General features: G+C 39.9%; 1 protein-coding gene across 2 annotated transcripts in view; it reads right to left on the bottom strand.

The window, feature by feature from the left end:
• The window catches only part of aqr (aquarius intron-binding spliceosomal factor), a 47,646-nt gene that overhangs the window by 629 nt on the left and 23,303 nt on the right, over positions 1-23,714 (bottom strand). For both annotated transcript variants that reach the window (XM_063496925.1, XM_063496926.1), the window contains exons 26-35: positions 21,760-21,895; positions 19,550-19,759; positions 17,448-17,585; positions 17,266-17,337; positions 16,417-16,604; positions 15,284-15,455; positions 10,142-10,312; positions 5,442-5,527; positions 2,097-2,271; positions 651-761 (exon numbers count right to left, since the gene is read on the bottom strand). In XM_063496925.1, coding sequence (XP_063352995.1) covers positions 651-761; positions 2,097-2,271; positions 5,442-5,527; positions 10,142-10,312; positions 15,284-15,455; positions 16,417-16,604; positions 17,266-17,337; positions 17,448-17,585; positions 19,550-19,759; positions 21,760-21,895 — 1,459 coding nt within the window. The remainder of the gene's footprint in view (positions 1-650; positions 762-2,096; positions 2,272-5,441; positions 5,528-10,141; positions 10,313-15,283; positions 15,456-16,416; positions 16,605-17,265; positions 17,338-17,447; positions 17,586-19,549; positions 19,760-21,759; positions 21,896-23,714) is intronic.

The raw sequence follows: 23,714 nt of genomic DNA, 5'->3' as shown, positions 1-23,714 counted from the left end.
TTTGCAGAGCCTATCAGTCTACCACAATGCCACTGAACACCACTATGAACAGCGGCCTCTAAAACGTGTATTACATTACACACGTCTACGCATATGAAGGAAAAAATAAACATCACTATCTTCATGGATTTACTGCAGCACTCAAAATGCATTAGTTGGATTTAGGTGTTCGTAACAGCGTGGCAAATAAGTGTTTGAAATATAGGTGTATCTACAGGAACATATTCTTTGTTGAGGGTATTTTAATAGAGATGGCTTTATAATAAAATGTCTCTTCCTTTTAAGTACATATGTTTTTAGTATCTACTATTATTTCTCTATAAATGACGATAAATGTATGTTGAAAAACTACATTTTTCTGTGTAGCCCGTTCCTTCTCTACATTTCTTACATCTGACCTATTTACTGTACTCAATTAAAAGTTAAAGATTAAAAATACAAAAATGGCAGCTGGGGACAGGCGCTGACAGCTGCCAGGAAAGTTGATGACATCTGTAAGCGTGTCAACGCAGGATGGTTGCCAGTTTTTAAACTGCCTCAGGTGTATCACAGAAGAAACTTTTATGATATCGCAGTATCATAAACATAGTAGGTGTGCTGCTGGTTGATTTAAATGGCTCCTTTCACACAGTCCACTTTGTGGTTTTTACCTGTCTGTACTGCTGGGAGGTCTGGATCATGTGCATGTACATATTATACACCAGGTTGGCCATTTCCGGCATGTTCTTCACAATTTGGTCAGGCTGTCCAGAAGTATCTCGCTGAAAGGTAGAAACAAAAGAAGTTTGATTTCAGCCCAGGATGCGATCAGAGAGGAATTATAATGAAGAACTTTTATCGGTCTTGCTAGGGATCACTCTTTCAGGCACACGGACTTGGTTAAGTATTGATCTGAGGTAAAATGTGCAGGGAAATTACAATTCAGCAGCCCACTGCTACCCGCTGGTTATTTGAAACAAATTTCCCTCTCCAGTGATCACTGCTCATGTATTACCAAAGAAGTCGGGGATGCAGAGTTTTTAATTTGATAATATTAGTATGCAGACAAGAGTCTTGCAGGCTAAACTGAAGACTGAGGCAAGCAGAATATTCAATCTGCTTGGCGGATGCCTCTTAAATACAGGGGAGATGCCCTCAGAGGCCCTGGGGGCATCATGTCAAAGTATACTACTCCACAGTTTAACTTTGTGTGCTTTCACTGCAGTAAAACCTTCAACACGGGGGGGGGGGGTCTATATATTTCTTAGTAACTGCATACGATTATAGATCAAATATGTATGTTTCCATATGAAGCTTTAGGCAGCTTTGTTTTTTTTTTTATAGCAGCTTCTGAATTAGCACCGTTAAATAGCCCGTGACACTTCCAGTTGAGTGTTGCTAGACAGAGTCTGACTTTTAATCTGCATGTGCGTGTAAGCAGCGGGGGTTTACTGACTCTAGATAGATGGGCTAAGCAGGGGCCACATGTGTGTGCCCGAAAGAACTGTCCCCCATGGGGATGAACACTCCAGTGTCAGAGAGGCTATTGGGTATTTTAGACATCACTGTTGCCAAACACGCCTGTCAGTGAGACACTGTGACCAGACAATGGTCGTTTCATGCTGGTCAGTCTGTGGTTTTGTCTTCTGACCTTTGGGGTTAATTATAGCCATAACTGTGTTTCTCATCTTTGCAGCTGGTCTGCAGAATGCTCTTAACAGACTGGGACCTGGGTAAAGCTGTAGTAAGAAGTGGGACCAGTGAGGACCAATATTCTGAGTGGAATGAAGATTCCACTCTGAATATAAAAAGGGGGGATTAGACCGAGCCAGTGGGCTGTAGCAGCAATGACGTGGTGGGATGGTGAAGACGGCACAAATTTTATGGAAATGGGCACTGGCCTGAACCGTGGGAAAGAAGCTCAGTTCTTATCAGCATATCTGCGGCTGCTTTTAACCATGTAAAGCACTTTGTGCTACAGTTTTTTTTGTATGAAAAGTGCTTTATAAATAAAGATTGATTGATTGATTGATCTCCCGCTTGAATATCTCATAATGGGGCAGATCTAATATGGTAGGTTTTATGAGATCAGCATGTGCATGTGTATGACTGCTTACAGGCTGTTCCTGGTTGTAGTACTCGTGTGGTCTAATGTGTAGCTGCAGTGGTCTGGCAGTGAGCTGGTTGAAGGCAGGAGTCAATTCGAAGCAGTTCTGAAACAGTGACACTCGGGCAAAGATGTACAGGCCCAGTCTGGCTCTTGACATGGCTACCACCAGACGCCTCACATCCCTGTGGAGAGACAGAAAAAAAGGATTGACTTGAGGGGAAAAGACGTGAAGGGGTGGTGGTAAAATGTGTGAAACTGTAAAAAGGAGAAGAGATCCTGCGTAGGGGCAAAAACAAAAACTGAAGTGAAGAGATCACAGTGAAAGAACCGAGTAATGGTTGAAGGGGAAGAGAAGAAAAGGCAGCATAGTGTACGAGGAAAGAGGTTTAGCGAAGGATAAGCGGCACTACTTGAGTGGGAAAAATACTGAGGATAAGAGAGAAATACAGAAATGGAAGACAAAGGGCATGGATAAGCACTGCAGGCAAGGAGTCAGAGAGGTAGGAGAGCATGGGAAAGGGTAGATGGAATAGGTTACTTTTTTATGCCATCAAGTAGTATTAAGAGATTAAGGACAGAGGCAGTCGTTTCTCTGAGCTTTCTCTGGCTTGCTGTACTAGCCAAAATACTTGTCTCTTTGCTCCTCTGCAAAAACACTACTCGTAGTACACATCCCACTATACTGTACATTAGCATTCTATACAAAACACACATACACGAGGAGAGGGAGAAGATTTGGACAACTGTAAACACCACAGAATGAAGCATTTACAGGGGGTTTTCCCTTTGAACCTTTTGAATCCTTATATTGTCTCAGTTATCTGCACAGTTAAATTTGGTTATAAAGAAAACATGTAACCATTTAACTGACCTGTAAGTCTGTGGTGTGAGATTAAAAATTGGTGAAAGCATTTGAGAAAGAAGCTGTTTTTACTCAACCAGCTCTGGCAATAGTCTTTATTTTGATGCTGACGAATAAGACACACAGCCATGTTTTTGTATATAGGATACTCTTAAGTATAGCCAAAAATATGAAATGTGGAGTCCACCTGAGCACTTCATGAGATTAAGAGGATTAATCTTTGCAATATGCATGATGAGTTCTGTGAATATGACAAAAAGGCTTATGGGAGCCATTGTGCAGGGTACGAGTGAGTAAACGTGAGCAGCCTATAGATTAATGTGAAAATTACTGCACATTTCAGGCAAAAATGGGGGCACGCTACAAAATGAAACATTTCCACAGAGACAAACTACCGCTGCCTAGACCAATGAGCACAGACATGTGGAGCAGATGAACCAATCATGAAGCACTATAGCCTGTGGACATGGCACTACTGAGAGACGCCCACCTGGACTGTGCTGTGACATGACAGGGCAAAGTGGACGGTGTGTGTTCCAACATGTGTGTTCGTGCATGTCAGAGCATCCCTGAATTTGTGCTTCCCTGTCAAAGTGTGTGCTCCTGCATGTGAGCGTGCCCGTGTGTATCACGGGAATGCTTCCCCTGTCAAAGCGAGGGTCAGCTCATCATATGGTCAGCTGCATCCCCTGTGGTTGTCACGGCTGCGGATTGCCATGAGGAGAGGGGCAGGGGCAGGGGAGAGAGGGGGAGGAGGATTGTGAGGTAAAAGCCAGTGGTACACCGCAGTGATCCCATTATAAGAAAAACACAATGAACAGCACTAGGAGCTCCCATGAAGCACTGCTCTCTCAACCACTTAGCTGACCATTCACAAGCTGTCAGGGATGCCAACATATGAATGACCATTATGAAAAACTATAACAACAGACTTAACTAGACATTTTCTGTTATATTTTACATTAATGGTTTATTCTGACTGACTCATGGTGGTTGATTTCTTATTCACATCCCTCACAGTTAACCTCCTAAGACCCGAACTCTTCCATGGCATGCATTTTTAATTTCTCTTTGATATTTGGGCTGATTGGGACCCGATGAATGTAAAAATAAAGAATTACCAGATTTTTTTTTTTTACCTAAGTTTTGTTTCTGAGAAAAATGAGAGCCACATACGAGGATATTCATTTTAAATTTCGATAGAACAGTTGCAGTATACTGTCCTCGTAAGTGGATATCAGGCCCTTGTTGAGCAAGATTTAGTATTTTGGTCTAAATAACCCAAAATGTGATGTCCACATGTGGACGCCAGGTCCTAGGAGGTTAACAATAAATATTAACAATTTAAAAAGCAAATCTGAAATTTGACGCAGCCCGACAGAATAATCACAAAAAGGTTGATTCAAATATTCTTATATGAAATAACCACAAACATTATCAGTGATTGACAGCTTGGTTTTCAGGGCCTTGAAGCTCAGTGTTATCAAAAGTCTTATTCAAGGAGAATAGAAGCTCTAGAACTATTGTACGCTCCCTGCACTGAAAAACTGCTACACTGAGAATGTGTAAAAGGTGGGATGTAATATCGAGTCAGAGACAAGATCAAATGAATGATACAGAGAGGAGAGCAGGCACTGCCAGCAAGATAAAGTACCCCTCTCTGTAGTCAGCTGCAGTTTCTCATTTTCAGCTACATCAATTAATCGCTCCATCTGTGAGATGAAGAAAGAACAAAATAGAGTTTTTAAGTGTTTTCTGTGCTAGCTAAATGGCCACGGTGAAGGGTGGGGTGCACAGAGCTACAAAGGGAATGGCTTATAATTTGGCATGTCAAGTAGAAGTGCTGTGGATCATATGCCTGGTATAAAACCCTTGGTTGTTGGAATCTCACAGCAGCAGAGAAGTGAAAGATCATTTGACTACAAATTAATTCAGTGACATGGGGCAAAGAGGCCATAGCCAAATGAACAGAAAGCAGAGAGAAAACAAAACAAAGCTGCCAATGAAAGAAGACGCCATGAAGGGGCGTGTAGCAGAGCAGTGATTATCCATCATACTGACTGAATTACAGTTTGCCTTTGATCAGAACTGAGCTCTTTGTTAGTTTTTGTCAACCTAATCATCAGAGCACAATTATTTCTCTTAATTGGAACAAAAACTACAGTCAGCTCCATAGATGTGTCCTTAAGCACCTTTATCCTCCCTGCATCATAATTAAGCTCATACTTACCTCAAAACTGCAACACTGTTATTTCCCTCAGCAAACTTTATTCAGTAGTTACACATGACAAAAAGAGAAAGCCTCCTGAGAGCAGCTGTCTCACGAGAATTAAGTGCCAGCTTTTCTGCAGTGTTATTTCCCTGGAGGATGTTTATCTTAGGTGTATTTCATATTACACAAGTATTTTAAAGCAGAATAGCTGCTGAGAGCTGAAGGCTATTTTGGATCAGATACTTTTTTTCCTGCTTGGCATGCAAAGAAGTAATTACCTCAGGTGTCCCACAGCTTTGGTGCGGACCAGGGAGAGGATGATGTAGTTGTTCTGCTGACCCTGGAACCTGTCCACTGTCGTAATCTGTACAGACACAAACATATTTATTATTCAACAACACGACACACAAATGCACATAAATATCAAAGATATGCTAACTAAGCTCCGGCAGCGGATACGCTTTGCAAAGTAAATGAGTGTTTGCATTTTAGGTAGGTGGAGGGATTTAGCTGAAATGTTTAAAAACATGAGCGAGACTGCTTTCCGTCTTAAATTCTTTTTCTTTGCCTTTTCTTTCTTTTTTGAGGGTGAACGTTAAGAGATGGCAAGGTACTTTCTTGTTGCTGCCGTTATCGCTGTGGGCCACACGGGCAGCCAGCAGGGTTAATACGGCTTAAAGGGCATTTGCCACCAGCAGCCTCTTACCTGGTCTCCTGGGAATCAGGGCCACTTGGGAGGGGGAGGGGGAACTACTTGACTGCATCAGAGATTATTTCAAGGAGACAGAAAATGTAGAAGTGGCTTTCTCTGTGGAATTTTTTTTTTTTTCCTAAGCAAAAGGGAACCCGTGTCAGCCAATTTGCTTTTATACCCCAGTAATCCTGTCTTGCTGAGAAGTGTACTTATTCAACTACATAAAGAACTGTGCTGTGTTTTGACTTTGTCAGTCATGTTACTTTATGTAATAAAGCTATCATAAAGCATGTGCACTTCAAACTCGATACAAGGACTGGTCTTGATGAGATGCAAAAATGTGAAAACTTTCATACCATACTACCTACACAGAGTGTGCACAGCCTTGACAGTGTTGGAGAGTGTATACATGGAATATGCTCCAACTTCATAAGCTCTTTCATGATCATATAGCCTTCACTCTGTTTCTATTTTTAGTGGTGTTTCCGAGTTGGACTAGAAATATCTTAGGGATGTAAATCTGAGTCCAAAACCACATTACACAGTGTCTACACTGTGTAAACAGCATGTGTGTAACTATAGACTGAGAAGTTGATGTTAATGCAAATAGTGTGATAGCTGGGTGCTCCTGTTGTTTTTAGTTAGAAGCTACATGGAGATGTTAGTGGTTAACGCTTGGTTAAAGTATGCTGCTCTGGAAAAAAGCTGCAATGTTTAAACATGTGTGTACACATACCTCTCGCTCGCTCTCTCTCTCTCTCTCTCTCTCTCTCTCTCTCTAACAATTCTCTCTCTAGAGAGAGAATTGTTAAATAAATAACTGATTTAAATTTGAAAAACACATCAGAGCTGGAGTGTCCCCTATCTTGCAAAGGGTAACAAATTGAGTTTAAAAGCCAAGTTATTAAGTCCCTTTTTTTAAGTACTGTACAAAAATGCTACTGTATAGTTACATACGACACATGCTAAAAAAAAACTCATAGCCAGGCAGAAAGAGGTTGGCCTGTCCTTTATAGTTTCGCTTTTTAAAATGGATCAATAGGACATCAGCTTCCATTGAGGAGCCATACAGGCCCGGAACTACAGCATTCAGTAACTAGCCATGCTAAATAAATCATCCTGTGGTTGTGGTTACCACCTATTAGTAAATGCAACCCTCAGTGAACCTCTCCAAAACTCCTTTTGGATAAGAGGAAGGGAATGTGGGGAGACTGTGTGTGTGTGTGTGTGTGTGTGTGTGTGTGTTAATGTGTAAAATCGAGAGCGATGGGACTAATGAGGTATTTATTTACGTCTCCCTGTTGCTATGTAGAACAGGTGCAAGACCAGAGGCAACAATATGTTGCTTTTACAATAGCAGGAGATATCGTTGGCCGTATGCTCAAATTACACATCCATGGTATGCATGCACGTACTGACACATGAGAAACGGTGAATCTTGGTTTGCAGCAAATGTGGTTCTTTAGAGAGGGAGTTATTCTTAGCCTACAGAAAGTGATAACAAAGCCCGGGTCGACATTCTCCCCGAGGTATAGCATTCTGCATGGTGTTTAGTTATTTATGAGAAATCTTCCAGGGAGAAAATTACAGAGGTCATGTCATTGTAGCACATGCATGTCCGAGGACATAAGGAAATACACACAGCGAATACACTGTGAGATACACAAACAGCTATTGTACTGCCAAATGTTTTCTTCCAACATGCCTTCTTCTTATGGCGACAGTGGCACACTATTAGATGATGATCAACCACTGATCTCTCCCATCATATTTTCTCTGTTACTCTGTCTTACTTATGGTAATTACTGCTGGGAATGTGCACAAGTCAGACCTCTGGATTATTCAATTTTTCACAAGAGGAATGGCAGGGACGCCAGAGTTAACAGCTTTGTCTTGCTTGTGTGTTCAAGTCTACATGTGTCTCAGGATTTCAGATCTAAGAAAAAAACCCAACAAAAAATATGACGCCAGGAAATGTTAAGACACCTTTTCTACACATTTCATGTTGTCAAAGAGGCTAGTACTGTTGCTCTCAGTATATGAAAGCTGTGTGTTTTTGGTCAAGGAGAAGAGTTAGACAGCTGCAGAGGGTCATTCAGAATAAGGACTGAAACCTTAAATAGGTACTTTGTCACTTTGCATTCATCTCTTCTTGACCCGGTTGATGTATCTTCTTACTAACTAAATAGTCAAACTCTGACAGTCAGACTTCCAGCACTTCTTCATCAAAGAAAAGAGAACCAAATGGATATTTTCTGTAAAACTCAGGAAAATAAATAAAAAGTATTTGCGCACATGCTGTATTTACGCAAACTGTTGTTTGGGATTCAGTAAAAACCTTGAGCAAGCATGTTTGACGCTGGCACTGTGACTTGTGCTAACTGGCCTTCCTCTGCTTTTCTTTCTAATTAAAGTTATAACAGTAAAGTAAGCTGGATGTTGACATTTGCGCTGTTTTACCCTTTGTGACACACTGTCAGACACACTGTGGACACAGTGCTCAGCGCCATGACCTTTCAGCTGCTCAGCATTTTTTCTCACAAGAGCCCCTCTTTCTATTTCATCTCTCTCTGTCTCTGGCCATCTTTCATCTCAGCAAATCTAACAACCTGTCACTCCTGTCACTTTATTACTAGGCATGCATACTGACTAAGGCCATGAGCACAATGAATGATGCTTTATGTCTTGACATTGCAGGACATTTCACATGGCTAAGCAAAATTTCTGGCTAGCTGTCAGGGCAGGGAATGTACTTCAAAACAAAACAACAAGGTAGGGTTGCACAGCAAAAAATACAGACACAACAGTATGGAATGAGTGAAGACTGAATCACAGTGGACGCTATAACAAACCACTATTCTAACCTCCAAATTGCTATCATACTTGGAAGAACCTGCTTCCTGTCTGCCTGCTTTTGGACAAAAATGGCCTGTGTATATTTTTGATTCACTTTTTATGTACTCAGCAGGAACAGATGAGTAATGAGTAGACAGTAAACTTTACAAAATACTGTGTGACAAACAAAAAGATTCAAGTTACATACTATTTACATTGTCTGGGCATTTGTGGGAAATAAAAATACATGTCTTCTAAAATAGAGAACATACCTGGATTACTGCTCTGAGCATTTATTCTTTAAGTTTGACACAACGGTTAATTGTGAAGAGCCACCTCACTTTAACACTCCTGCTGTTAAAGAAATACCAAAAAATATGCACAACTAAACTAAACCGATCGCAATATTACTGAAGGCGTGCTGCTGCTGACCCTATGCTACCTGACATAACAACGCTCCACATAACTGTTGATATGCCATTTTCACTCCACTCTTACTGGAATGCCGAAAGAGTCTGTGACATTGTTAAGTGTGTGAAAACCCTAAAAGAACAGAGACCGAAGAAAGGTGAGACAATGTGTGTAGGGGGAAAAATGAAGAGCGAGGAAAGCATAACCTGAGGCTAGTGAGTAAAAGCATTTAGCAGTACAAACAGAAAGTGGATGGGAAACTGTGCCGGCGGGTTGCTGACTTAACACACTGTAAAGAAAGGAAAAGAGGAGAGACAAGAGAAGTTCGGGGGAATAATATAGACTAGAAGAAAACAACCTAACTGTATCCCTCAGGGATGAACAGACTCTCCCTGTATTCACAGTCAGTCAAACAAATTTTTCAAATACTTACACACCTCTAATTTGCTTTACCTGTTACCACTCTGTCTTTTACCCACCGTGAAAAACTGAGATTCACTAAAATTCAAATAGTATTTTAAGTTATACATGGATAAACTCCAGTTCAAATATGTAACTCTTCTTAAAATGAACAGACAAACAATACAGTTTACACATTAATGTTAATGAGCGACAAACACTTAAGGAAATCCCTCCAAGATGCTTGGAGAGCTGTGAATATCTTTCCCAGTGCAATGGAGGATAAGAGGTTGGTGCAATAACTGCAGCTGGCATCCGGAGGTGTGAAGAAACTATCCATGTCATGTGTGATACGTGTTTCCAACACGCTAGTCGTAGCCCTACACATATATAGGTGGTGAAAACATGTCTGACTGAAAAATGGATTCCTTTGACACAAGAGGGGATTAATGTATCACCCTCAAGTGTGTGATCATTCATTTATAATCAAGTTTGACTGAATACTCGTAAAACCCAGTACTTGCTACAAAACCTGTCCAGTAATGGAGTGTGTTTATTTAATCACCTCTTGCTTGTGCTTTGATAACATGACACATAAGACTGCTGCTTCTTAATTGGTTTGTTTCAAATGGTGCTTACCTTGTGGGGCTGACCAAACACTGGATTTCCAGCACAGCGTTGGTTGATGACATCTCTGATTAGGTGTTTTTGTCCATTGTAGGTGGTGAGGATGCTGATGCGCTCAGCTGGGTAGCCCAACAGACGCATGTACATGTATAGAGCCACAGAATACTCTGCCTCTGCCAGGTTCTTCACAGAGAGAGAGAAAGCTTGGTCAGAATAACATTATATTACTGAAATAAACAACCATTGCTGCCCAACCTCTGGGGCTGAAAAATGAAACTTGTGCTAAAGTGGCACATATTGCAGTCCCTCAAACTGCCACTTATAGCTGGCTCCAAAAGAAACTCAGTCCCTAATGAATTCCATGTTAACCTCCTAGGGCCTGCCGTCCACATATGTGGACATCACATTTTTGGTTATTTTGACCAAAATACTCAATTTTGCTCTACATGGGCTGATATCTACTTACGAGGACATTATACTGCTACTGTTCTATCAAAATTTTAAATGAATATCCTCATTTGTGTCTCATATTTGTCTTAAAAACAAAAATAAGGTAAAAAAAAAATCTGGAAATTCTTTGTTTTTACATTCATCGGGCCCCAATATGCCCAAATATCAAAGAGAAATTAGAAATGCATGTCGTGGAAGAGTTCGGGCCTTAGGAGGTTAAAGGAGGTTTTGATAACCTCAGACCACCATATTTTATAATGACACCAGGGACTATTGAGTAAATTGCAGCCTCTTGGTCACACACAACACATGCCTGCACACCATTTGCTTGCATCAGCCAAAAAAAGTGATGATACATAAATAAGCCTGTCCTGCACTGTTATATACTACTGCGAATCATGTGTTTTGCACATCAGTTATGAGACCAGTATATAAGCTGAGTATTAGTATAATGACAACAAATTTTACTTTGACAGGAAACAGCTGTCAGCACCAGAAACATGTTGTGTAACTAAGTTACAGTGAATTGGCCTACTGCTTGTTCATCATAGAAGGGAATGTTATTCATACATATTGAAGTATATATAACATAGTGAAGCAGGCAAGAGTCATTTAACAAGCTAGTGTTCGGCTGCAAATTTGCTATGTTGCACAAATATGGTGAAGTTTAGCTAAAAGAAAATTGGCAGCTTAAGTAATTTAGAATAATTAGTAGGGGTGCAACAATACTCGTATCGATATTGAACCATTCGATACACTGCTTTCAGTTCGGTACGCATGTGTATCGAATACAAATACAAAATTTTTAATTTATTTTATCAACTTTTCTTCTGACGATGCTGTCTGTGTTGACCGCTCAGTGAATCTGCGTTCGACTACTCCGCCTAGGCTGCACTGTCGAGCACAGATCCACTGAGCGCAGTGCAAGCTAGCTAGACAGAAGTTCAGCTCGTTGCAACATGGCAAATTGAACCTCCCCCTCCCTCATTCAGATCTGGCGTTTGGAACTATTTTGGTCTTCATGTGACGTATGACCCTGAAGGTAAGCGCGTCATGGACAAAAGTAAAACAGTATGTCGGATGTGCCACGCAATGCACAATTACATTGGTGGGAACTAGTGCGTTAGCGCAGTTAGCTTGTTAACGTGTTGACGCCGTCCAACCCCACGCACGGGGCGATCCGCGGTAGCTCGTTAACGGAGATTTGCCGCGTTGTGGCGTTAATGTCATTTCAACGAGATTAACGCTGACAGCACTAGTGGGAACACAATGAATATGACTGCACATTTACTCCGACATCATCCTAGTGCAAAGACAAGTGGAAGCAGACAAAAACAACAAGCACGCATGCTACAAACTTTACCCGAGCCATTTAGACAGCCGTTAGCACATGATTCTCCTTATGGGGACCTGATATGTTTAATATGCTGCTGAGAATATAGCCCAGAAGAAGCGTATAGTATAGCTTTTATTTTGGAAAGAGCCATTTCTCTGTAATAAACTCTCTTTTCCAAAGATGAGTGATTTCTCGATCAGATAGATTTATTTTTTATTATTTTGTTGTTTCAGCAACATTAAATTTAAAAACTGTACTTTTGAGTTAAAATATAAATTTAGAATTTTAATAAATGACAAATTAAAAAGGCATGAACATTTTTTTTGTATCGAAAAAATATCAAACCGTGACACCAAAGTATCGAATCGAACCGAACCCAACCGTGAATTTTGTGTATCGTTGCACCCCTAATAATTAGCCAACTTGTTTGTTGATATTGGAGTCCATTTCTAAGCTACCACTCGCTATTGAAGCTCTCTGTTTACACTGTGAGCAGACGAGAGGCACTGAAGTGATCGGAAGCAAGTGTAAACATCAGATTTCTGGAATTTTCACGGAAAATCACAACCCCATCGTTTAAATGGTAAATGGCCTGTATTTATATAGCGCTTTACTAGTCCCTAAGGACCCCAAAGCGCTTTACATATCCAGTCATTCACCCATTCACACACACATTCACACACTGGTGATGGCAAGCTACGTTGTAGCCACAGCCACCCTGGGGCGCACTGACAGAGGCGTTAGACACTAATGTCTGTGTCTGGGGACACAGACATTAGTCCCCAGTCAATCTGAGGCAACTAAGAGAGTCAGGGACAGTCTCTTTTTATGTTGCAATCACTCAGAAACTGGCAATGAAAAGCATTTAACCACTGAAAAAGGTTACCTAACGTACATTTAAAATGCTCACCAACATGTGTTTTTTCTCTTTTTTGTCACTATGCACAACACAGGAGCTCTCTGTGCTTGATAGATAGAAACACATTCAAATAACCACACTGACAATGGCTACAATGTTACTACCTACACCTATCTGATATAATGATTTCTCTTTCATTTCCAATTACAAATCTCCAGGACCTAGAACTACATCAAAGTTTTTCTCCCAATGTGAATACATGTAAAACATTATTCACCAAATTAACAATCAACAAATTCCCGAGCTTGTGCACCCTGGTTCCAAGGCTACATTCTGTCCTTCAAATAAAACCCAAAAAAGAAAAGGAAAAAAAGGCAGCGCCATGTATTATTCATTCAGTTTCAATTAAATGTGGACTGCTGCCTCGCATCTTTGATAATAATGTATGCAGCTTCATCAACAGTTCCTGAGCTAGCTGTACTAGAGTCAGCACATCAAAAACAATGACATCCTTTGTTCTTAGTCCCTTATTACCTGCCTACAAATGGCACAGATATTTAAAAATCGCAACTTCTCCAGCAAAGTTACTTCTAACCCTCTGCATTTACAGATCATCTACAAAACCAGAATCATGTAGCAAAAGCCAAAAATGCATATCTTATACACACACAATTAAATAGACATTCAAGTAAAAATCTGTGACACTTCCAGATTTATGTCTTTCATTTGCATGTCTAACATACATCAGATCTAAAGCCTAAACCCCAAAAGAAGCTGGCAACTATTACAAGGTCAGACCTAAGCCATTGAAGTTTGAGCCAGTGGTTCATGACTGCAAAAGGACTAGATAGGATAGAATGATCAAACATGCACTGAGGAGAGAGGGTTACATACAGATACACTTTAGAGTAGATACAAGAACATTATTGATAATGAGAGGCATAAATTCAGGCTACCTGTAAGTAAACTCCACCATGCAGGTTGCTCTTATGCAATTTAAAATGTAGCTTGTAAAGCAGAAAAGTCTATAACTAACAAGCCTAGTGGCTGAGGGAGGCAATTTTCAAACAGAAGATGTGGATTTAGATAGGCATCTTACTCTTCATGAGCCATTTGACAACAGTGAAGTACTATCAGTTGGCTGAGACTCAAAAGGGAAAGAGCTTTAGCAAATGAGGCAAAGCACGGGAAAAAGACCCTTTGCACTATATTTTGTGCACACAGTATTTGTGTATGGGTTATGCACAGTTCATGTGCAACCACAAAGCAGTGGTTGTGGCAGTGTTTGTTCAGCTGCGACATGTATTCAGTGTACACTGGATACAATTGCTCCTCTAGTGTCAAATTTATCCCCTTTGGTTTCCAGGAAAGTGCATCTGTGTGTGTGCTTGTCAAGCATAACGAGTGATATTGAGGAGATTCCCTTGAGGAGACTCAAAATGGCAACTGGCAAATAGAGTTGAGGTTCATGTGACCTGGTACTGCGAGAAGCACACATGGCGCTGAATTAAGAACAATAAGAAGCTTTAGGGACTTGAGTGTGCACAGCATGAATGTAGTTGCAAGATTCATGAAGCAATATGATCCACTTAATGGGTATGCAGGTTCTAAATTCAAAGCTTCAATTTGATATTTCAATCATTACACAGGATACCATATCTGAAATCCAGTGCTGTCGGCTCTGATTACTACAAACTCTTAGTATCAGGGGATGTTTTATTTACAGTATCTTACATTTCTATAAGCTATACTATTTTTATTTCTCTTCTTGGAGAAATGTAATTTGTTTTTTGTTTTTTTACTTGACACTAATATGTGATCTTCTTGGGCTGGTGCAGTGCCAAAGTAAACACCCCTATCAACCCTGCCCTGTGCCCAGACACAGTCTTCGTGCCTCAGCAATGTCAGGATGAAACACAGTCTGTCTTCCGGTGTGAAGGACAAACCGCCTGGTCTGTGCTGGGCAGCCAATGTTAGCTGCACACTAAGCAGAGTGATGAATATATTATACGGACTGGTAGCTGAACCAGTGAAATTTAAAAATGAATGAACTGCTGTACAACAACCAATTTAGAGGAAATGGGGGCTAGAGAGAATATGCTTCTGTTTCCTGCTGGAAGTGTGAATGTGTTTATTTGTAACGGAGTGTAGTTCCACAGCTTGTGTAACATGAACCATTTCAGCTATTCAAACAATTTCTGTACCTGTGCTGCATATATACACAAAATAATAATGGTGTTCTGTTTGGAGTATTCAGTTATTTCAATTGAAGTAGCTCATACTGTAGGCAGTATACTATTTGAGTTAAAAATAAACATTTTACTTCTAGAATCACATTACAATGTTATCGTATGGGGGCTATTTCCCCTTTTTTTTCAATAATTAATCATACTTTGTTGTTTTTACATTTTTAAAGTTAGTATTAAGATATTGGCAATATGTTGGACAAATGGCATACAAGGATGTGCAAGGATTATATCAAGTGTGTTCATTCGTGTGATCTACTAACCTGATAAAAGTAAGGGTTGGGCTCAGATTCTCCCACCCCATTGAAGTCTTCCACGTTAATTAGCTGGAAATCAAACGTCAGGCCAGGGTTGGGCACCTGAAACTCGGGAAGTTGCTGAACGTGAGGCAGGTTCCCCAGGTGTTTGTAGCGCCAGTTGTACAAATTGCACAGGCTGTGAGATAGCAACACAAACACACATTAGGTCACATCTGTGTTACTGTAATACAGTTTCCCTGACAGGACCACTGGAAATTTTAATCAATCAGCACAATCAGGGTTCCCACAGCTTAAGGCAAGGCAGATATATTTATTGTGTTTAATGCAACTAAAACTGAAATGCAAGACCAATTTTACAGTAAATAAAGAAAAATGTTGCAATTTCTCCATTCCAATTCAATTTCTGGGGGTTAGAAATAACCTCGCTCAGTTATTTAAACAATGCAGCACATCTTGGGCTGAGCCATGTCCTGTGAACTAACATCCCAAATATCTGGACTGGACTTTTTTTTCTCATGTCAAAAGAGAACAAGCACATTTTTTTTCTTCTTACTTCATACTATGTTTAGACAAGTGATGCACAAAACGCCAGATTTCAGGCATTTGATCTTTCTTCATTGGTGTTGTCATTTTTGTGTATGTTACCATGATAACAGGTGTTATTCTGATTATGTTGCTATGCTCTGCAGTCTGCAGTCAGAGAACAGATGGGCTCTTCTCAGTAAATCCAGTAAAGGTATCATTTCCCAACTCTGGCTGTTTAAACAGAGTCTGCCTGACCATCCTGCTCGCCCGGCATTACTACACAAATGTTTTCTCCAACAAAAACATTTATTTTGACAAAGGCTCAATAACTAAATATACTAAATAGAACTGATTTATTTATTTATAGGTTTAATGCAAACTTGAACATTCTGAGGCAATAAGTTAATAAGTTTGAGTTTTTAGAATCAAGGGTAAGACCACTGACTTGCATCCATAAAATAAAGCACTGTAAAGCATAAAGGTATATAGAAAGAATAATTACTATTCAATTACGTTTAAAGAACTGTTTCCAAACTACATTTAAACATTACGTTTTTTTATCCTTGTGAGCCCCTGTGGGTACTGAGATTGTATTTTGCTTGGTGACCCACCTTGCACGTGCACGGCCCTGTGCATCCAAGTCTATTGTGGGCACACCTAGGCGCACAAATCGGGTGAAGAGAGACTGCTCCATGTTGGAGTACTTCTGGAAAGCCATGTTCTTGATGACTGGGGGCAACTGGTGGTGGTCGCCAATCATGATCCAACGCTTTAGCCTGCTGTAGCCATCCTCTGGGTTCTGCAGATAGAGGAACATAAGATGAACAAGCAGTAAAAAAAAAAAAAAAAAAAAATAATAATAATAATAATAATAAAATAGAGATACTGTGGCAATATATAGTGATCAGTGAAGGTGCAACAGTTAATTTAGGTTTACATTTTAATTTCCAAATCATCATCTGGCATGCTTACTCTAACACAAACATATAATGTGTCATACTGTAAAATGCAGTGATGTTATTTGGAGCTGGACCTCACAAAGATCTAATATCCCACCCATTTTCTAAGATTATTTTAAAGGGTGATCACTGGTTGTGTTTGAAAAGCTGGTAGTAAAAGGGAAGGGGAGGACAAAGATCCTGGCCAAAGGCTCTGACTGGCACAGTGGTGAGGAGAGATAATGAGGAGTTCTGGCAAGGTTGCTGGATAGGCTGGTATGCCTAATGATCTTGTCCGTAAACAGAAATTACAACACAGAATGTTAGTCATAGCTACCAGAGACCAACACCATTTTTATGGAGCCCATTAGGAAAACTTTAATGGGGAAAGTCAATCTGAAAAGGGTACTGATGTAAAGATTAAACTACACAAACCAGTGACAATGACAAATCCTGGCAGGTTTTGTGAGAATAATTTTTCAGTCAAGATTAACAGTCAAAACAAGTTAGCATTTTGGTTACCTGTAGTAATAGAGGGATGAAAGTCTCAATTTCCAGAATCTGTGCAGCTTCTTCCATCAGGATGTTGTCATACTAACAAAGAAAGAAACAGCTTGATGTAACTTCAATACATAAACTAACTGCATCCAAACAAAATACAACCAGATTATTGGGAATGTTTTTTTAAACTGACAAAAGTCTACCTTAAATCCCAGCTCCACTAGGTCGTGACGTTTGAGTGCAGCGTGTGTGCAGGTCATGGCAATGATTTTGGCTTCTTTCACTAGCAGATATTTGGAGCGATCCAGTCCACTTCTTAGCAGCTCGAAGGCCCTGAATTCCTTTTAGGATAGAAGAAAAGTGATACTCAGGAATGACGTCACAGAGCTATGTTATAAAACCAGATTGATAGGGAAACAAAAAAGTAAAATATTATTATGAAGAATTAAAATTGCTAACATTTATTCTGTATTGAGTCATTTTTAAAGGTTTTTTTCATACTAGTGTGGGGGATGACTTTAATGAACAATTAGTATGACAGATGATGGCTAATATAAAAATCTCTTGTAACATAATAGAATCTTAAATTAAAAAAAAAGCACATTTCAATATTCAGAAATCCAGTCAGCACACATCACGATGCACTGAGTGGCTTATCTTTCGTCCAAGTGTTTGAATTTCTCCAACTGACTCTACTTTTCTTTGCTGAAGTGCCTAATTCAAAGTGACACCCGGAAGATGAACCACAATTCTAAACTTCAACAAAGTCATGATGGACATCTAAATGACTGGAAACTTACAGTACTCCACTTTTTAATGAAATGTATAATTAACATAATCCCTCTGCTTTCTTCTCTCATTAGAAGTGAGTGTCCTCTTTTCCCATGATGCAGTGACAGAGACTAGCCAGCCGCAGGGCTCTCCTGTGAAGTATGTGGGGTGTATTTTGTTTTTCAGTAGCTGTGGCTTGAGGAGCATTTTAGCAGAGATTTTCTTACATGGGTTACACTGTAAAAGAAAATTTGGGGGATTTTTTTTAACCCAAAAAACAAATCAGTTCATTTCAGGGTGGTGATATGATGACACTACAGAAAGCTGCGGGGGGATGCACAGAAGAGGAGTAATGGTAAACAGGCAAGCTATTTTCAGGTTGGTACACTAGCTCTGGAGGGTAGGGATGGAGGAAAGGAGACTCGGACAGCACCATGGTATAAATATTTAATGTGTTACTATTTTAGCATTAATATTAAACTAATCAAAACATGGAATATTGATGAAGTCTATTTTTAAACCCCATGGTACCAAATGAGTTGAGGAGTGATATTAAGACAGTTAGAATTCATAGAAGTTGAAAAAACTAGGAAAAGGGAACCAAAAATAAGTTAAAAAGTGGAATGAAACGGTGGAATTGCAGAGGAGTAAACAGCAGATGTCTATACATGAACGCAGGAGGCACACTGTGTCTCCCTCTCTCTCTCTGTTTGCCTAGCAATACATTCTTAGGATATTCCTTTGACAGCTTATTCAAAACTGCTTTTACATTTGAAAAGGTAGACAGATAAGCATATTCAGCACAATGTTGCTTCTGCTACCCTGCACCACACAGAGCAATACTTCTTAATGGGTGTACAGATTACACTGCAGCATGGGTGAGGCTCAGGGAGGAGGGAGGAGGTGCTGTGATGCAGTGATACAGAGGCCAGCCAGATAAATCAAGGTCACAACACATGTTGGGATATTACCTCTAGCCAATAACTTTTTATTGCTTTTCGGAGACCACCTTGGTGTTCCCATAAATCTGAAATGTTTTTGTTATCCCTACAGAAACACTTTGATGGGCTCAGAAGGAATAATAACAGACTTTCAGCTGTGTTTGAGAGCGTGAAGGGGTGTGAAAAAGAGTGACAGAGAAAAACACAGAGCCATGAGCATATCTACAGGCATAACATGCAAGGCGAAATTTTAACCTCAGAATAAACACATCCACGATTGTGGATAGTCACTATTAGCTGACAACAGTCTGTTAATGTGGGGGCCAGGTAGGTAGTTACTTGTGCAAGAGAGAATGTGCAATACCTGGAAAGACAGCTGGTATGAAAATAATCAAATACAGCAGGTAAAGCTTATATGTGGGTTTGAGTGAAAAGGGATATATATTTATTGCTAATTTCAATTTGTATTTAAACATTAGTTTTAGATTTAATGACAAACTATCTATGAATAAAATTACCTTGTTTTTTTTTTTTTTTACTCAAGTAACCAGTTTACATGCCACTTGAAGTTGCTGGCCCTGTGACCTTCTTACCTCCAGCTGGGTAAATATTTTCTTGATGTGGCGATAGCAGCCCTCTGCGATGTCCATGTCCTCCTCATATGACCGACCTTTGAACACAGGCTGGGGTGCATTGGAAAAGTACTTGTGGAAAGGAAAGTGTGCAGCAACAGCCTCCACCTCCACGTTCTTGCCCTGTTTTGGTTTTACTTTGCTCATGTACTCTTCCCAGCGGGATATCACCTGTTATGGGGAGAGACAACAGTCACAGAACACCCTCTCAAAGAGTCCCAGTAGTGATATTTAGTATACACCCAAGAATCAGACATCTATGTCTTATTCGGGTTTGAGTTGCAAGTGTTTGTCACCTTCAATAGAGTCAATCTTTTCTAGCAAGCTGTAATTGCTTTAAAGTGGGCTGTTATGCATGACAGGTGGTGCTGAGATTATGCTGAGAGAAAAATCACACCTGTTCACACCAATAAACTCTTAAGGGTCTGCAGCATTTTATTTGGGCGATTACTAATTAAGGGTTTCAAAAAGTAGCCTTACTTAGCCACGGTATTCAGAAAATGACCAGGGGTATTTTCTCACATGAGCGATGTTTGTATGTTCTCATACAACATTTGTTTTTGGACAGCAGAAGGAGGAGGACTGCCAATCTTAAATGGCTCTGCCAAGCTTAAATTCAGACTATAGAAAAATAGATAAACAAGCAAAAATGAACAAATGAGAAGCAATAGGCTCACTCTTGCAGAGGTGCTCCTGCTGAGTATCTAATAACCAAAACCAAACAGCAGGGTAGCTTATTTCTATAAATACCCCTTTAAAAAAACAACATTAAGGATAGCATTAATGAGTCTGCTAGAGGACTGAGCTTAATTGCATGTTGAGTATCTGTCTGCACAGATTATTAGGACTACCATGGAAACCTTCATGATATGTACAAAGTCACTGTTATCAAAAATCACTCACATTCACATGAATAATCAAGGAAGTATGCTCACGGTCAAGTTATCACTACACCAACAACCTCCTGACAACATCTTCAAAAGACAAAGAACTATACAGTTGGGTCTGAAAATGTTTGAACAGTAACACCATAATTTTGATCATTTTGGTTCCGGATGCCTACACAATAGATTTTTCCCGAACAACTGAGATTCAATTACAGTCTTTAATTAGAGGGGTAAACAAGAATATTTTTACACAACATTAATTTAGCCCTGACTGAAGGTGAAACCTTGGACTTCTGTGTCAAAAATGTTTATTTTTGGAATTGTTCTATTGAAACTGGGGAAATTGTAGTAGGTAATTGCTAGCAGTGGAAATTCTCCTGCAGCCTGAGGGGACAGTAATGATGAGGTGACAGGAATAAACAGAAAGCATTAAGAGCGTTTCTAAATATTTATATTCTTGACAGAAAGAGCAGAATGCCAGGGGAATGGAAACTTCAATAATGTCTGCATTTCATTCATCAACTGTCTGAGGAGGAGGATGGTCATTACAGAAATCCATTCTAATTATTTCTGCAAAATATCTCCTTAACTCCATCTGAAAATCAATTTCAAAATCTCTACACAAATGGTGCTTAATGCTTAATAGAAGGATGGATATGAAAGTCGTTTTTTCCCCTTACTTAAGTCACACACAAAATGAATAAAAGATCAGAGTTAGAAGTACATCCAACATGACACGTGAATTTTTTTTCTATATCACAGAAATACATGTACTGCCTTTTCACTGCAAGAACAGACATGGCAAGGCAACATTTACAGCAACGCCTCAAAAACCAGGCCCTTCTGTTTCCAATGCTGTGTGGTCATGAGGTTATATAATAATCCTGTGACAGCTTTGCCCTTGACTTCAACTTCTGAGTGCACCAAAACAACACAAGTCATATCCATAACTGTGTGTGTGTGATATCAAAACAATAAAGCAATTGAGAAAACTGAAATGGGCTTTCTATCTGAACAGTAATTTTTTAGGATGTTGATGCTGATGTTTTGAGTTTTCCATCCTGTTTCTCACTGATTACTGTCTTTTAAAAATTACCATTTGTTGCAAGTTTATCAACATCAAGGACAGATACCAATTTTTGGGGGGAGTGAAAAGTATCAGCTCTTTTTTTCCCTACCCGGAGTTCCTACAGGTGTTTCTGACACTGGAGGATAAACACAGATGTCTGCAGTGGAAAATTGCCTATACTTGCTCATTTAGATTGCAGCTATTCACAGTCTTACCTGGTAGAGGTAGAAATGTCCAGCAGTCTCACAGGTATAAGAAACATCTCCTGGGACATCCAAGCTCTCCTGTAACCTTCCTACCTCTCGGAGAAGCTCCAGTCTTCTGGCCAGGACGTAGTTTACCCTTCCATATCTGAGGAGAGCACAGGAGTGTTAGTCAACAATCTAAACAGTTAACCCCTATAAAAATAAGAAGGCAGTTGGAACGATCAGCCAGCTATAACAAGCTATCACAATATGACACGAGTGATATTTAATCGAAATCACACTTCCTATATAAACCCAGAAAAAAAAACATGGCATAATAACTAGGGTATGTTTGATTAATTAATGCATAATTAAAATTTGGTTGTCTAAGTGAGGCGACTAGCTAAAGGTTAAAAATCTGCATGCCTAGAACAACTTCCTCAGTTGGAATTACACTAACGTTCAATGGCCGAAAACTAATTTGCACCGCATAACAGAATTAGAGATGAGTAAAACTGTTGTACATAGCAGAGGAACATCGGTTTGCTCGTCCATATTTTTCTGTTAGCGCTGGCTTTAACTGCTGGTTTTGTAGTAAAACTTAAATAATAAATCTTATTTATATCATTGGGTATATGTGTGTGTAAGGTTTGAGGGTGTATTTTTAACAGGCATTTAAAAATCCATATCCTCCAATCTCCAGGAGAAACAGAAAAGTAATTTGTAACAAATTGCTTTCCACATAAAGTAAACAGGAAATGAGTAATAAATCCAACAATGGTCATGACCTAAACCAGCATGTCTCGTGACCTGCATGCATGACTCATAGCAGCACGTAGTTAAACGTGCAATTGAGCAATAAGAAAACCTCAGACTGCAACTTATGGCAAATATGTGAGACAGGGTCTTGTGATTACTGACTTGACAGTGCAGAATATTGGCTGTCTGGTTATGGTCACCTGGGGATATACTTCCTTTTCTACGTTCTAACGTGCATCTCATTATACAGCTAAACAATACTGCTGAAAAATGTCATCTGATGGCAGTGAGACAACAGACAGGAAGAAGGAGGGGTTACCGGGTAACACTAGAGGTGAACACTATTTTTAGACCCTCTCCAAAGATTCTCGGTCAGCAGATGACTCAAAGACGATCACACTGCTCTGCCTGAGTAAAATTAAATAAAAGTGAGAAGTGACCTTGCCTCTTAGGATGACACACCTGTAATACATTCACCAAAAGCCTAAAATAGATACAAAGGTATAGTGCATGTGCAGTGTACATTAATCTACAAGTCTGTCTTAGTTTTTTCGTAAACTCTGATAAATGTAAAACATCTGAATGAGAATGGTGTATTTCATTTTCTGCCCAAAATTGGAATCATAAAATGATCTTGACAACCTGGGATGCAAATGTAGACCATCCAAAACTAAACAAGGCCTTCCTTAAGCCATCACCAAGATCCCCCTTCTAAAACTCATTAAAATGGCACAAAATGTTTCATGAAATGCATGGAGGCATTGTTAATTAAGGCTGTAGCTTCCCCCTTTGTTAAGCACTCAGAAAAGCACTGCCGTCCATTTTTTATCTCATGTACAGTGTTAATTAAAACTCTCTGGCTCTCTCCTCATTCTGGTGTCAGTGGGGTGGAAGAAGTGTGGAGTCTGCATGTTGTTGTGAGGCAACTGGGCAAGCGGGAACATGTCGACTGCTGCTAGCTAGAGCTCTTTCTTTTATGTCTGTGTTGCTGCATAATTTAAGAACGCATGAGACTGCCTTCATGTGCGGATGCCCAGTTTCCATAAATCATCATTCATACTACAACCATGCACTCCCAGTAGACAGCAGTCATACAAAGGGTACAGCAAATGAGAGGCATGTGTAACTCCTCCCTCGCTCCTTAAGGAAAGCTGAGAGCTATAGGGTGCAATTTGCTCAGTGCCACGGATGGATGAGATGGTAATTAACATTGTAGGGTATAAGAA

This window comes from Pelmatolapia mariae, linkage group LG16_19 (assembly GCF_036321145.2).
Source record: "Pelmatolapia mariae isolate MD_Pm_ZW linkage group LG16_19, Pm_UMD_F_2, whole genome shotgun sequence".
Classification (NCBI taxonomy): Eukaryota; Metazoa; Chordata; class Actinopteri; order Cichliformes; family Cichlidae; genus Pelmatolapia; species Pelmatolapia mariae.
Note: the sequence above shows the minus strand (reverse complement) of the source record. Positions and strands in the feature narration are given on the sequence as shown.